This window comes from Sycon ciliatum, chromosome 1 (assembly GCF_964019385.1).
Source record: "Sycon ciliatum chromosome 1, ocSycCili1.1, whole genome shotgun sequence".
NCBI classification, from domain to species: Eukaryota; Metazoa; Porifera; class Calcarea; order Leucosolenida; family Sycettidae; genus Sycon; species Sycon ciliatum.
The window spans coordinates 18,557,911-18,572,292 of record NC_088643.1 but is presented as its reverse complement, the minus strand read 5'-3'; the positions used below and the strand labels follow the sequence as shown (position 1 = coordinate 18,572,292).

General features: G+C 48.7%; 1 protein-coding gene across 1 annotated transcript in view; it reads right to left on the bottom strand.

Moving 5' to 3' along the window:
* Positions 1 to 10,702: 10,702 nt before the first annotated feature.
* LOC135816368 (inverted formin-2-like) overlaps positions 10,703 to 14,382 on the bottom strand; it is a 34,625-nt gene continuing 30,945 nt past the window's right edge. The window contains exons 16-17 of the mRNA XM_065329658.1: positions 12,147 to 12,311; positions 10,703 to 11,553 (exon numbers count right to left, since the gene is read on the bottom strand). Of these exons, the coding sequence (XP_065185730.1) occupies positions 11,326 to 11,553; positions 12,147 to 12,311 (393 nt within the window). The 3' untranslated portion in view covers positions 10,703 to 11,325. The remainder of the gene's footprint in view (positions 11,554 to 12,146; positions 12,312 to 14,382) is intronic.

The window sequence follows — 14,382 nt, the reverse complement described above, 5'->3', positions numbered from 1 at the left end:
TCTGCGAAGTGAAAGAAGTGCAGATGGTCAGAACACCTAAAGCGTCGCTGCGGCTGATAGTGCTACATGTAGCTGGAGAGTGCATGCACATACCGTGACACACTGACAGAGCTAGACAAGAGTGTGATCATGGTGATACACGCACACACGCAGAGAAATACCACCGCTGTAATCACCCGTGACTGTGTTGCCTGTGTTGGCGTTGCTAGTCGACAGTATCAACTATCAGCTGTCTTGACACTGACAGCGGAACAGAAACAGGTAAAAACTGAGAAAGCTGGCACGCAGCGCCTTGCGCGAAGGCGTGTCGAGTACGCACCCTGTGCTGGAACTGCAACACCCATCAAGAGTGACAAACCATCACTCATCAGTGCCGTTTAGATCTACTTGTAGTGGTTCCGTGATGAAATGCGAGCTGATATTTTAGGATTCCTAGGGTTTTGGATGGGTCCTTCCTCAGTTCTTGCTACACCTATGGCATCAGAGACGATCTATTCCACCATCACAGAACATTTCACGGTCCACGGCCATCAGTGTCTGCAAGGACTAGACAGAAGGACACAATCATCATCTGGCCATCGCGTACGTGTTACACGCATACCTCCACCCGCGCCGCATTGGGCTAGATTGAATTTGAAACGATTACGTGCTCCTGTCGATGGTCCGTCGAGATGCTATAATTATGTAGCTGGTGTGAAACACTGAAAGGCGGAGAAGGAGAAAGCCACAGCCAACTCCTTGGTCGGGATTACTGGTATACTATTACAAGCACTCAGTACAGTGTATTATCAGTGTAATATCACTCTCGTATTGCTTGCGTGCTGCAGCTGCTGCTGTTGCTTGTTGCAGAATTATGAGATTTATTACTTTACCTGGTTACCTATGCAATCAAGTACATGACTAGTGTAGTTGTACCCGTCACCATGGTCACCAGGGTCACTAGTTTTTCCTCAGTGTGATTTCGACAGTCAAGCGGTCGTTCTGGTCCACCCGGCCCGAGTCGCTTGGAATCAGCACTCATGGGAGAGGGGGCTCCTCATGGGAGAGGGGGCTGTTGCACCGAGGCAAGCTGTAGTGTAGTGTAGATTTACAACACTACTCCAAGTACACGGAGTTACTTGGCCAAGTAACTAAGTTACTTAGTTACTTGGCCAAGTGGTGACAAACGAAAGTCGCATCACCTGCACTTGTCGTGTTTCCAGTGGCAGCAGCATGCAGTGAACACAGCCACAGCATCATTTTGACTGAGAAGCACGGGTGCGAGACTATTTATTTCAAATAAACTGCTACTTGTCGCCGAGTTTGTAGTTTTCGCTTTGTAGAGAAGGAGAAGCCGTAGCTGATTTTTGCTTGGCCACTGCTGTGCCTGTACTGTCGTTCGGCTTTACAGTCATGTAGTCGCCGGCCAAGAAGCAATGATGGGTGTCTCTGTTATTTCTATCACAGCGGTCGCTGATTTCTTTTAGTTCTGAATCCAACCAACTCTGGGCTCTTTTTTTATTTTTTTATTTTTTATTTTTATTCTTCGGAAAACACTGAATTGAGACAAATATATGACGCCATGCTGGACTAATGACTATGTCAGTATGTGGAAGGTAATACCGCAGTAATGAGAGTTCACATAATAATAGCAGCAATTCATCATGTGTCGTGTTTCAAGACTGTGTTCGAAACTTCATAGCAGTTTCTCCAACTGCAAGAATCGTGCAATATTGTAGGGAGAGTCGGCTCGTTTCCTTGTCCAGCGGCAAGCGGAAATCAGAACTCCTATCTCTCAGGTGCTGGTGAACACTCAGCAGGAAAAACACTCCACGATGGCTTGAGAGCGAAGGAGAAACTTCTTGAAGTAAAACAAAATTTGAAGTCACGATCTTGCACCAGCGAGCCCCAGTCAAAGTGATGCCGTGACTGTTGGAATTGAAACACGACAAGTGCAGGTACTAGGTGACGCGATTTTTGTTTGTCACCACTTGGCCTTGTACCGTATTTTCCGGAGTATAGTGCGCACTTTAGATGTGCTATTTTAGGCCCTAAATCGCAGGTGCGCACTATGCTCCGAATTGCATGTACTTCAATGAAGATTGAAGTGCGCACCAGGGAGTCGTATTTTACGACTCCCTGGTGCGCACCCCCACTGAAGATTGGGGGTGCGCTTTATACAAAGGTGCGCACTAAGCACTATACTCCGAAAAATACGGTAACTACGTGTTTTCAGGCAGCGTGACGTAGGCACTTCAACAGCCATGCAAGTGATTTTTTTATACGAAAGTCCACTACATGTATATTCCCGAATATGTGCGAGAAGTGGTGGCGGGGCCAGGCTGCTCTGCCGACCTCAAAGGTCTCGGCGTCTACGCAGACAAAGCGCGCCATAATGCAGTAAAACCATGAAGAGGGGAGGAAGAAGGGAAATGAATAATAGTGAGAAACTAGGACAATGGGTAGATGGTCGTGAGAGAAGCAGAGTGAAAGATAACGTCACATTGTGGTAAGGGGGGGGGGGGGGGAGGGAGGATGCTAGTGAGGCACTGGTCTAAACCGTTTCATAGGGCGTCGGTGGCTGCTTGCCAGTTCAGGTGCAGCAGATACTTGTTGCATTTTTCCTTGAATGATTGGAGCTGTCTGGGTTGCGGCCGTGCTGGTAGAATGGTCGCTGGTAGGCTGTTCCACAAGGGAATAATGCAGTCTGGGTAGGAACCCTGGAGGCTGCTACGAATGCACACGGGCAGCGTCGACTTGAGCTGGAGCGGGTGGCAGTGGGCAGTCTCCGTGGCTAACCTAGTGGATCGACCACCCACTGGGCAGGGATTGGCTGGAGGTGGGAGGATGGGCTTCAGGGGGCTTGTTGTTGGAAGGTAAGACAGCTTGAACGTGAACGAAAGCGCAGCAACCAGTCGGCGGTGTTTCAGGCTGGGGAGCCAGGCGCCTGGGCCAATCACCTTCAGTGCCTTGTGCTGGATTTTGTCCAGTCTGGATGTACCTGACCCCATCCACACCAGGCGGCAGTATTCCATTGTTGGCCGCACGAAGCCTTTGTAGACTGCCGTGCGGCCGCTGGAGTCCAACAGGGGCGCAACCTTTCTCAGGAAGTGTAGGCGTTGGGCAGCCTTTGAGGCCATGGCCCGGCGGTGTGCTGCGTAGGACAGTTGCGAATCGAATGCTATGCCCAGAAGTTTAATTTCCTTCTCTTCAGGAACAGTCACTCCATTGAAGAGCACTGGTGGGAACGCTGGGGGAGGCTTGCGGTGGTCGATGATGAGGGCCTGAGATTTGGATGGCTCGAAGGTGACCTTCCACTTGGAACCCAAGTGGTAGACGGCGTCCACTGCTTCCTGGAGTTGTGCTGCAGAGTCGGATATGCTGGCGGTGGCAGAGATGCACTGATACAGTGTCGTGTCATCTGCATACGTGGCAAGCTCAGCACCAGCAGGCAAGGTGTCCTCGCAGTCATTTACGTACAGGAGGAACAACGTTGGTCCAAGGATGCTACCTTGTGGTACCCCTGCTTGGATATGGTGCAGGGAGGACTCTTGGCCGCCCACAACAGCCTGCAGGCGCCGGTTGTGCAGGTAGCTTTCCAGCCATCCGAGAAGCGGGCCGTCTAGACCGTACACGGAAGCCTTATGCAGCAGGCCAGCATGGCTGACTTTATCAAAGGCGCCTGCTATCTATCGCCAAAATATGGGCGGCTCCTCCTAGGCCGGCTGCTCTGGACCATTCACAGTGGAGCTTGGTTAAGACGTCGGCTGTGCTCAGGCCCTTTCTGAACCCGAACTGTTTCGCAGAGATGACATTGTGGGACTCCACGAAACTGGTTATCTGACGATTGACAATTGTTTCCATCACTTTGGATATGATAGACAGCAGAGACACAGGTCTGTAGTGTTGAGGCAGGTTCTTGGATTTCTTCTTGTGAATGGGTGTGACTCTAGCTGTCTTCCAGGATGTCGGCATAACCATGCTGTAGAAGTGTAGCCTGGCCTCAGTGGGCCAGGCAGCAGACAAGGAGAATCATCAGATCAAACTCACAAGTAGGTCACAGTTCAGTTGTAGATCAGATGTAGACTCAGAATCAGACTGAATTGGAAGAGGATGAACTGATGTGTGACAGCCCTACTTATACCTGGCCAGAGTGCTCTCTGTCCAATCAGGAGCTATACATGTGACTACCATGACTACAGGTGTGGTGCAACTGCACCAACTAGGAATGCAGTGAGTCATGCATGATGTCAAGTAACAGATGCCTGCTAAAAAAGTATGAAAACAAGAAAAAAGATTCAAGCTTTACAACAAGGTGGCTCGAACCTAAACTACACGATCTACTGTTTCCAAACCACTGGCATCCCTCCATACAAGGTACAATGAATGAGGCATGCCCAAATATGCAATATGCACTGTGTTACATCACTCCCTCCCCAAATTGAATCACGTCCTCGTGATTATCAAACAAATCCAGTCAGAGCAGGAGAGGGAAAAAACACAAGATAACTGGAAAATGCCTCCAGTTATAGAACTATATACAGTATGATACAAATTTACCTAATGAAGACTGTACAAAAATGTCAGGACTACATTGTCCTAGCGATAACGCGCTGGAGGTTGAATATTGTTACGGTTTCGCAAACCATATGCATGCTGCGGTGCAACTGGTGCTACTGGTGCTACGACTGGAACTTGTAGGAACTCGACTACTGGTTCCGGAAAGCTAACTGCTGATGGAGACGGATGGGGCAGATCAGCACTACTATTGACACTGGTATCGTCTTCTCGAACCGGTTTTAAACGGTTGACGTGAACTACTTGCATCTTACCAGTTTGACAATGCTCAATGCGATACACCACATCATCAATCACTTCAATGACTCGGTACGGTCCCGACCATGGTTTCCGGAACTTCTTCGTGGTGCCTGCCTTCACAGCTGGGTTGTGTAAGCGCACCTTGTCATTGATCGCAAACCGTGGCTTGGTTGTCTTTGCATCATAGTAGTCCTTCTGACGTTTCTGTGCCTTAGCGCCAGCTGATCGAGCATGAGAAAATGCCTGCTGCAAGGAGGTCTCCAGATCAATCAAATAGTCAGGTACAGATTTGACATGTTCTCTGGAGTCGTTAAACATAATATCCACTGGCAACTTAAGCTCTCTGCCGAACATCAATCTAGCTGGGGTTTCCTTGGTTGAACTATGTACGCTACTACGATACGCCAGTAAACAGCGTTGAATATGCAGATCCCAGTCATTGTGATTGGCATTGACTCTGGCACTCAGCATGTTCTCAAGTGTACGGTTCATCCGCTCAACTAGACCATCACTAGAAGGATGATATGGTGTTGTGCGTGTCTTCTTCATGTCTAACAGTTCACAGATGGATTTGAACAAATTTGACTCAAATTGCGCACCTTGATCAGTGTGGATAGACACTGGCACACCGTAGCGACAAATGAAACCATCAATCAGTGCAGAAGCTATTGTCCTAGCAGTCATATCCGGGATGGCAAACGCTTCTACCCACTTTGTGAAATAATCAGTAATCACAACAATGTAGAGGTTACCTCGATCTGTTCTGGGCAGTGGTCCCATGATGTCCATAGCGACACGCTGTAGCGGAAACGATGGTTGGTCCACCTTCATTGGAGCGCGAGCGGTTGGTGCTGGGGTATGCCTAGCTGAACACAGCTCACACGCCTTGCAATGCAGCTCAATGTCAGATGACATAAAAGGCCAATAGAATCTAGCTTTCACCTTCTCTAGAGTACGTCCAGTAGCGAGATGGCCACCACCACTCTCATTGTGCATCCTAGTCATAATTCTCTGTCGCAAACTGACAGGTACAACAAGTTGCAGGAATGATTTGCTACCGTCTAGTGAAGTGTACGTACGATACAATAAGCCATCTTGTAGAACCAGCCGTTTCCACTGACCCCACAGACGTATCAAGGTCAATGATGCTCCTTTCATAGCACTACCACTGCGTTTAGGCCTGTCTAACAATGCTTGTTGCCAACCAATCATGCAGTCAATGTCACTGTCTTCCGCTTGAGCCTTCCGAATATCTTCTACTGTGAAGAAGTCTGACCAGTTTATCAAATCAGCACTTACATCATCAGGACTGCTAAGCTCGCAGGCGACCGTCTCACCGCTAGTAGTAGTTTCATCTAAGCTGGCGTAGGCAGTAGCGCTCGTGTCATTCGAAGAGTCTTCAGCTTGTTGTACCGGCGAAGAGTTGTCAGTGTCATGCGATGAGTCATCAGCTTGTTGTACCGGAACTTGTAAAGCTGCTGTTGTACCTGTAGACATTGTACAGTCACACTGAACAGAAGGATCATAACATTGCTTGTTATTAGTGTTAGTAGACGAATCTAGGATCGGCGAGGCTGTCGGAGTTGCAGCGGAATCAGGATTAACGAGCTGCTCAGGAAATCGAGATAAACCATCCGCATTGCCATGCTGAGAGCCTTTCCGATGTACCACTGTGAAATCAAACGGTTCCAGCTTCTCTATCCACCGTGCAAGAATGCCTTCAGTGTCCTTGAATGACTTTAACCATACCAGCACCTTGTGATCAGTTCTGAGAGTGAAATTTGCTCCAAGTAAGTAGTGTTTGAAATACTGCATGAAGAAAACTACAGCATACATCTCACGGCGCGTGGTGCTGTATCGACGTTGACTCTTGCTCAAAGCTCTGCTTGCAAATGCAATGACTCTTTCTCTGCCCTGGTCATCAATCTGGGATAGAGTAGCACCAATGCCATAGTCTGAAGCATCTGTATCCAAGATGAACTTACGATGAGCATCAGGATACGTCAGAATCGGCGGCGTTGTGAGGCGGTGCTTCAAAGTGTCAAACGCATCTTGACACTCATCAGTCCAGACAAAGTCGACTTTCTTCTGCGTGAGCTTGTGCAGTGGTGCCGCTATCGTGGCGAAGTCCTTGATGAAGCGTCTGTAGTAAGAGGCAAACCCAACAAACCTGCGAACTTCCTGCACAGAGGCAAGTGCCTGCATATTAGTGACAGCACTGCAGTTGGTTGGTTTAGGGGCCACACCCCCTCCTTCAAAGACATGTCCCAGGTACGTTACGGACTTTTGCAGAATCTGGCATTTGCGAGGCTTAACCTTAAGACCAGCTGCACGGAATTTCTCAAACACAAGCCGTAACCGCACAAGATGCTCATCAAAGGTAGTAGAGAATGTGATCGTATCATCAATGTAAGCCGCGCAGGCCTTCGGTACTATATCACCCAGTACTGCATTCATCAATCTCTGAAATGTAGCTGGAGCATTGCATAACCCAAACGGCATGACTTTCCACCCATACAATCCGAAGGGGGTGACAAACGCTGCTTTAGCCCTGGCTGCGTTGGTGAGTTCCACTTGCCAATACCCTGATGCCAAATCCAACGTGGAAAAGTACTGTGCTTCACTCATGTGATCTATCGCATCATCAACTCTCGGTATGGGAAATGCATCTTTCACTGTTACTGTATTCAACTTACGATAGTCCACACACAGCCTTATTGAACGATCCGACTTCCTAACAACAACGATTGGTGCTGCCCATGGGCTGTTGGACGGCTCAATCAAACCTTCATGCAGCAAATTCTCAACATGGTCCCGTACCTCATCTGCTTGATGCATTGGGAGACGACGTGGTGCTTGACGAATGGGCCTGGTGCTGGTAGTCTCGATGTCGTGTTGAATGACATCGGCAGAGCCAAGGTCCATAGGTCCAGTGGACATGATGTCCCTGAATTCCGAGAGCAGTTCTCGTACAGCAGTGGCTTCCTGTGGTTCCAAATGGCTGAGGTCAAACAACTCCACAGGGTCAGAAACATCATTACAGTAGAGTCGCGCGCCCAAGAACGTTGTTTCCAAGGGGTTAGCCTGGGACGTTCTTATTTTTTCTGCAATCTGGCTGCGTTCTTATACCACGTTCTTAGAAACAATCCGTACTGGATCATATGTATTCCACAAGCTGCCAGAAAACCAACACCGCCGTTCTTAGCTTTAGGCTGTGGTGTTCTTAGAATTTCAGGCTGGACGTTCTTGGGCTCTGCGTTCTTCAGCGCGCGACTCTACTGTAGCACAACACGTTTCCACATCACAATTCGTGCCAACATGCTCCGCATTATCCTCGTCAAGAACCGTACATTGCTCAAATGTGCCCAAGACAGTATCTTTGTGGATTGTAACAGGTCGTGACAATAAATTCTGAAGGCGGACGGGTACAGTGTTCTCTTCGCTAACAGTTGTCACAACTCTAGCCGTTCCCATGCAGAATTTGTCTACAAATGTTTCAGATGGTTCGACAAAACCACACAACTTCGGAATTGGCAAAGTGGTGCTAATTTTCGCCCTGGTGATTACTTGACCATAGCCTGAGACAACAACAGTTTCAGCTAGTTGTACTGGAGCTGGATCAGTAAACTGTAAACTATGGCAAGACGGTGTAGGGGAACCCTCTCTGGAAAGCAACTGCAAAGTAGAATGTCCAATTCGAAGACAACTAAAGTAGAATGTCCAATTCGAAGACAACTGCCTGCTAGGTCCAGGATACAGCCATGTTTAGCAAGAAAGTCAATGCCTAGGAGGACATCAGGTTCGATATCTGCCACAACCATCATATGGGACCTGACAACATCCCCTAGCTGAATAGTTACTTCTATTGCTCCCTTAACTTGCACAGCACTGCCATCAACACTTCGCACTCGGGTACTGCAATTTTACAACTTTGCATTCTCAGATCTGGAGAAAAAATTCGTGCTTATGAATGATATTGAGCTGCCAGAGTCAATGAGCATCTTCAAATCTTGCAAACAAAGCGGAATGATTTTACCCAGAACAAATTGGCACTTGCTTACAGTGACCGAGTGACACACCTCGGAGGGCACGGCGTGTTGCACCTCCGGGTCTGGCAGTGGTGGAGCTGGCGGTTGACCCTTCTCACCAGCTCTCCTCAGTTTCCCTGGTCAGGACTGCGCTGCCGCTGCTGTTGCTGCTGCGGTGGAGGAGGCTCCGGGCAATTGGCGATGAGATGCCGAGGGCTGCCACAACGGTAGCATGATCGCTGCCCACGACGCGGTGCTGCAGTTGCCAGAGCGGCTAGGGTTTCCTCCAACTTCGACATCCTGGCCAGGAGCTCCGTCATCCCGTCAGGTCGTGCGGCACATACAGCTACAGCAGGTGGTGGCTGTGACGTGAGGTCCGTCTGCAGGATGGCCAGGGCCCGTAGCGCGTGCTGCAGTGCGGCATCTAGAGTGGCGGGAGCCTGCCGCCGGACATCAAGGCGTAGCTCTCGGCTGTCCAACCCGTCGATATACTGGTCCTTGGCAAGCTGCTCGCGGACGTCGGCTGCCAGGGCGGGGTAGGCTAACCTCACGGCCCTTCGGATAGCCTCGCAGAAGTCGGATAGGGACTCTCACCTGGCCGCTGGCGCCTGGCCTTGAGCTCTGCTCGGTGCACATCTACTCGGACGGCTGGCGAGAATCTGCCTTCTAGGGTTGACACGAGTTGTGCAATGTCTGCGCGTACTACATCTGTTAGCGAGCCGTAGTAGGACTGCGCGTTGCCAACTAGGTACAGGGGGAGGTAGTCGACCTGTTCTTGTGGTGTCCAGGCGTTAACTCGTGACACTTGCCGGAAGTGTGCGATCCAAGTTGTCCAATCAGCAGACGCACTGCCATCAAATTTATCCGGGGTAGCGCACGGCCGGAGACGAAGTGGGTTGACTGCTTGCTGTTGTTGGGCCATCTCTACACACGGGTAAGATATCTTCCATCCAACAAAACAACAAACAACAGAACTTAATACCGCTGCCACCGGATGTAGCCTGGCCTCAGTGGGCCAGGCAGCAGACAAGGAGAATCATCAGATCAAACTCACAAGTAGGTCACAGTTCAGTTGTAGATCAGATGTAGACTCAGAATCAGACTGAATTGGAAGAGGATGAACTGATGTGTGACAGCCCTACTTATACCTGGCCAGAGTGCTCTCTGTCCAATCAGGAGCTATACCTGTGACTACCATGACTACAGGTGTGGTGCAACTGCACCAACTAGGAATGCAGTGAGTCATGCATGATGTCAAGTAACAGATGCCTGCTAAAAAAGTATGAAAACAAGAAAAAAGATTCAAGCTTTACAACACTGAGGTGGCTCGAACCTAAACTACACGATCTACTGTTTCCAAACCACTGTCATCCCTCCATACAAGGTACAATGAATGAGGCATGCCCAAATATGCAATATGCACTGTGTTACAGAAGCTAAGGGAGAACAGTTTGGAGAGTGGCTTACTTATTAGGGGGTCAGCACACATCTTCAGAACTCGCGCGGGAATGCAATCCGGTCCAGTAGCTTTCGATGCATTTAGGCGCCGGAGTTCTCTCTTGACAGTGGCAGGGCGGAACCGAACTGATGAGAGCTTTTCAGCCGTGCGCTGAGCAACGTGGGGGAAATCAGTCGCTGGTTGGTTGGTGGGGAAGTCGTCGGCGCCCAGGCTGCACTTTGAGGCGAAATACTGCCCCAAACACTCAGCTTTCCTGCTCCTCTCTCTCCCTGTCCTTGTTGCATAAATCTAATAATGACTGTCTGTAGGTAGGGTTTTGGTTTCAGGGATTTCGTTTTCCACCTGGGCATTTATTTATATTACCGCACACATGAATTTCTAAATACCATAATTATGCTACACGCACACAACACACATCTGAAGGTTGCCTGTATATCGCAGGTCAAGTTGAATAATTTATACTGAGCATTCAAGTGGTGTACACAGCATTAGCCAGTAGGTTTGAAGTAATAATAGTTGAGGCATATCTCCCTTCTTTAGGACAGAACTATTCGTGGCGCCAGCGCAAACATATTTCGTAACTTATGATAACGCAGAAGAAAGAGGGGTCAATCGAATCAAAACACGTATAAAAAAATTTAAAAGAAGGATATATTATAGGATTTGATAATGCCGTTCTGTATGTTCTTATTATGTGATCGGTAAAATATATCTCGGCTGATATGCATGCACACATTTTCCTCATTTCCCTGGCTCCTTACATAGTTCATTTGTCATGCTATACTTCTTCAGATTTTCCTTTCTACAACATTACAATTTATTGAACATGCCTTTCTTATCTGTCATCATGCTGCCGGTTGCCGAAGACCGGGTGGATCAGCCTTGTAGCCTTGACCGTTATTATTTTCATGCACAGTCGAGTCAGCCTGTTCGTTCTTCGGAGACTGCCAGTACCGTACTGTATGCTGCTGATAGGATTGGCAGGTGAGTAGAGACCTATGCTGCTGATAGGGTTGACGGTTGACGGTGCTTCGAGATCTATTATTCATCATTTGCTGAGCGGCGCGCGGTTTTCAGCTGGAAGCCACCGCGTATCTCTCCCATCAGGTTATCAAGTATGTTGCCACCCTCGACCAGCGGTGCAGAGCCCATTGGCTGCTTGCTTCCTCCGGCAGCGCCCTTCTTCTCGGCCTTCTTCTTGGCTTCCTCCTCCAGCTGGAGTTTGCGTCTGCGCGTTCTCTCCTCCAGCTCGCGTCGCTTTGCGTTCTCCTTTAGCGCGTGAAATGTCCGTGACACGCACATATGCATGCACACACACGCACATACACGCACGCACACACACATACACGCACTCGCACGCACCCACACACGCACGCACCCACACACGCACGCACTCGCACACACACACACACACACACAATTATGTAATGCGTATTAACATGTGCATGCAGATAGACAAACATACGAGCAGACGGCACACACATACACGAACACGCATGTGCATGCACACAATGTGCGGTCATATGCACAAACATATGCACAAACATATGCACAAACATATGCGCAATCAGACAGCTGTCGACGAATATGTACCGGCTGGAGTAAGTGTGGCTGAAATTACGAAATCACAACTATATCTAGAAATGAACTTTAGAGTCGGTCAGAAGGCCTTGGGAGGTTGATAGGTGAGGAGGGTTGCCCAAAGCAGTGATGTTTTTTTAGAATTCTGCTCTCACGTTTTCAGTCAAAGCTGAATTCTTCAGCCAGGTTTTTATGACCTTGTAAGATCCTAAGCATGCTATTCGATGCTCCTACATACGCATCCAGTGTAAGGAGAAGGGGATCATCTTTATTAAGCTCACCTGTCCCGCCTCAGCAAGTCGCTTGCAAAACTTGAGCAACACCTGGAAAGTGCCTTCCAGATCGAAGTCCTTGGGCGTCTCCAGGAAGTACACTGCCAGCTCGTCTTTCTTGTCCGTCAGCTTCTTGATTGACGCTGAGACGCTGGCGACTTCATCAACTGCTTTCTGTGCAATTGATAAGAACGATTTTAGGTCACAAGCAAAGCTAGTAAGTGCAGGTAGCCACTTAACCTTGTTACGTTGGCCTTCAAAATATACCTCAAGAAGTGCGGGTAATCAGGACTGGTTTGCTCACTCGGCTGGTTTCAAGGTGTGCCGTGCCAGTGTTGTTTTTGACCTCTACACAACCTGCACGCACGAGCGGTCAAAATATACTTCAAGAAGTGCGGGTAATCAGGACTGGTTTGCTCACTCGGCTGGTTTCAAGGTGTGACGGGCCAGTGTTGTCTTTGGCCTCTACACAACCTGCGCGCACGCGCGGTCCGCACGGACACAGCACCAAAAGGGGACCTCGCATAGGTCACAAATACACACACACACACACACACACACGACCAAAGGGGTCCGCACGGACACAGCGCCAAAAGGGGACCTCGTATAGGTCACCAATACACACACACAGCCAAAGGGGGACCTTCTAGAGGTCACGTACAACACCAGTTTTCATGCTCCTTGGAGTTGCGTACAAGACATCCTGCTAGCTGCGCAGGGCAGCGGTGACGTCATCATGAGTATACATAGTCAGAGTGCAGCGTTTCAGTCACTGTTAACCCTTTGCATGCTGGGCCGTTTTCCCTGGTTCTCCAGGTGATTTCAGGCCAAAAATGGAAAATTTCAAAATTGGAGTTTCTTTGAATTTGTTTCTTGTAGATGCTTCAGTGTCATAATAGACACTCACTGGTGAAGTTTGAGCAGAATACACATAGCAAAAGTTGTGCTAATAGCCTATTTACAATTGCCGGTCTAGTGGATTATTCCGCAAATTCTAGCAAAAAATGGAATTTTTTTAAATTGAAGTTTCTTTGAATTTTTTCTTGCAGATGTTTCAGTGGTATAAAAGACACTAACTGGTGAAGATTGAGCAGAATACAAGTAGTCAAAGTTGTGCTAACAGCCTAATTACAATTGCCGTTCCGTGTTTTTTACGCAAATTCTAATGGCCTAGAAGTATTATTGAAGAGTGTTACTGCTGCTGTGATGGCAGTATTGTTCAAAGCTGATGATTTCAAGCTCTACCAATGTACTAAGTGTTCTAATCAGTTTATGTAGAAAAGCTAAATTCACGCCGATGTGATATGCACTCAAGTAACTCAACCCAATGCAATTATACGTTAGAACAAATCTGGACATATTTACTTTTTGAAGTACAAGTTTACAGCCCGCTGTTGATTCTAATGACCTTTTTCCAATTACAGCAGCCTGCAGTTAGTACCTGCTTCGTGTGTGATAGATCTCGAAGCAGGGCTCGACGCATAGAGACACATGGTTGTGGCATGTTTTGCAGCGGTAGCGCGTTTCCCTGCGAATGCCGCGAGATGTGCACATAACACAGCGACGCAGGACAACGGCCTTGGCTTCTGTGGCCGGGTGCTTCTCGGGAAAGTGTTTCCCCGTCAATCGGTCCTGGGCAGTAGCAGTAGGAGTAGCTGCAGCAGCAAGCTCAGCATCCGCAGCTTCAACCAGGACATGCACGGCTTTCTGGACAAATGCATGGTGCTTTTTCTTGCCACCATGCATTCGGTAGGTAATGTACGCATTCTGCACAGCTTCTTCGACAAAGTGAAACCCGACTTTTACGTACCATTTGAGCGTGCGGCGTACTGCGGAGAACGCTGTCACCATGGCATCATTCTTGTCCACGCCTCCCATCCGGCTGTTATACTGGTGGTTCACCTGGAGCCTCTTTACGTACTGGCCTTGTCGAGTCGTTTTGCCGGTGCGAACAAGATCAGCATTGTGAACTGTTGACAGTAGGTAGATGACTGTTTTGTCATGTAACTTCACCAGCAGAAGCGCACCTTTTCTGCGGAACGCATACTGTGCTTTCGGGAAGTCCAGTTTCTTCAGCTCGTTAGGTATGCCGCGACGGTTGGCGCGCATCGTACCGCACATGCCGGTCGTATTGGCCTTGGGGTAAGTTGCTAGATCAAGCGATGTGTACCAATTGTCTAGATAGACATGATATCCCTTGCCGAGTAGCTCACCCATCAGATGCACGACAATGGCACCAGTTGAT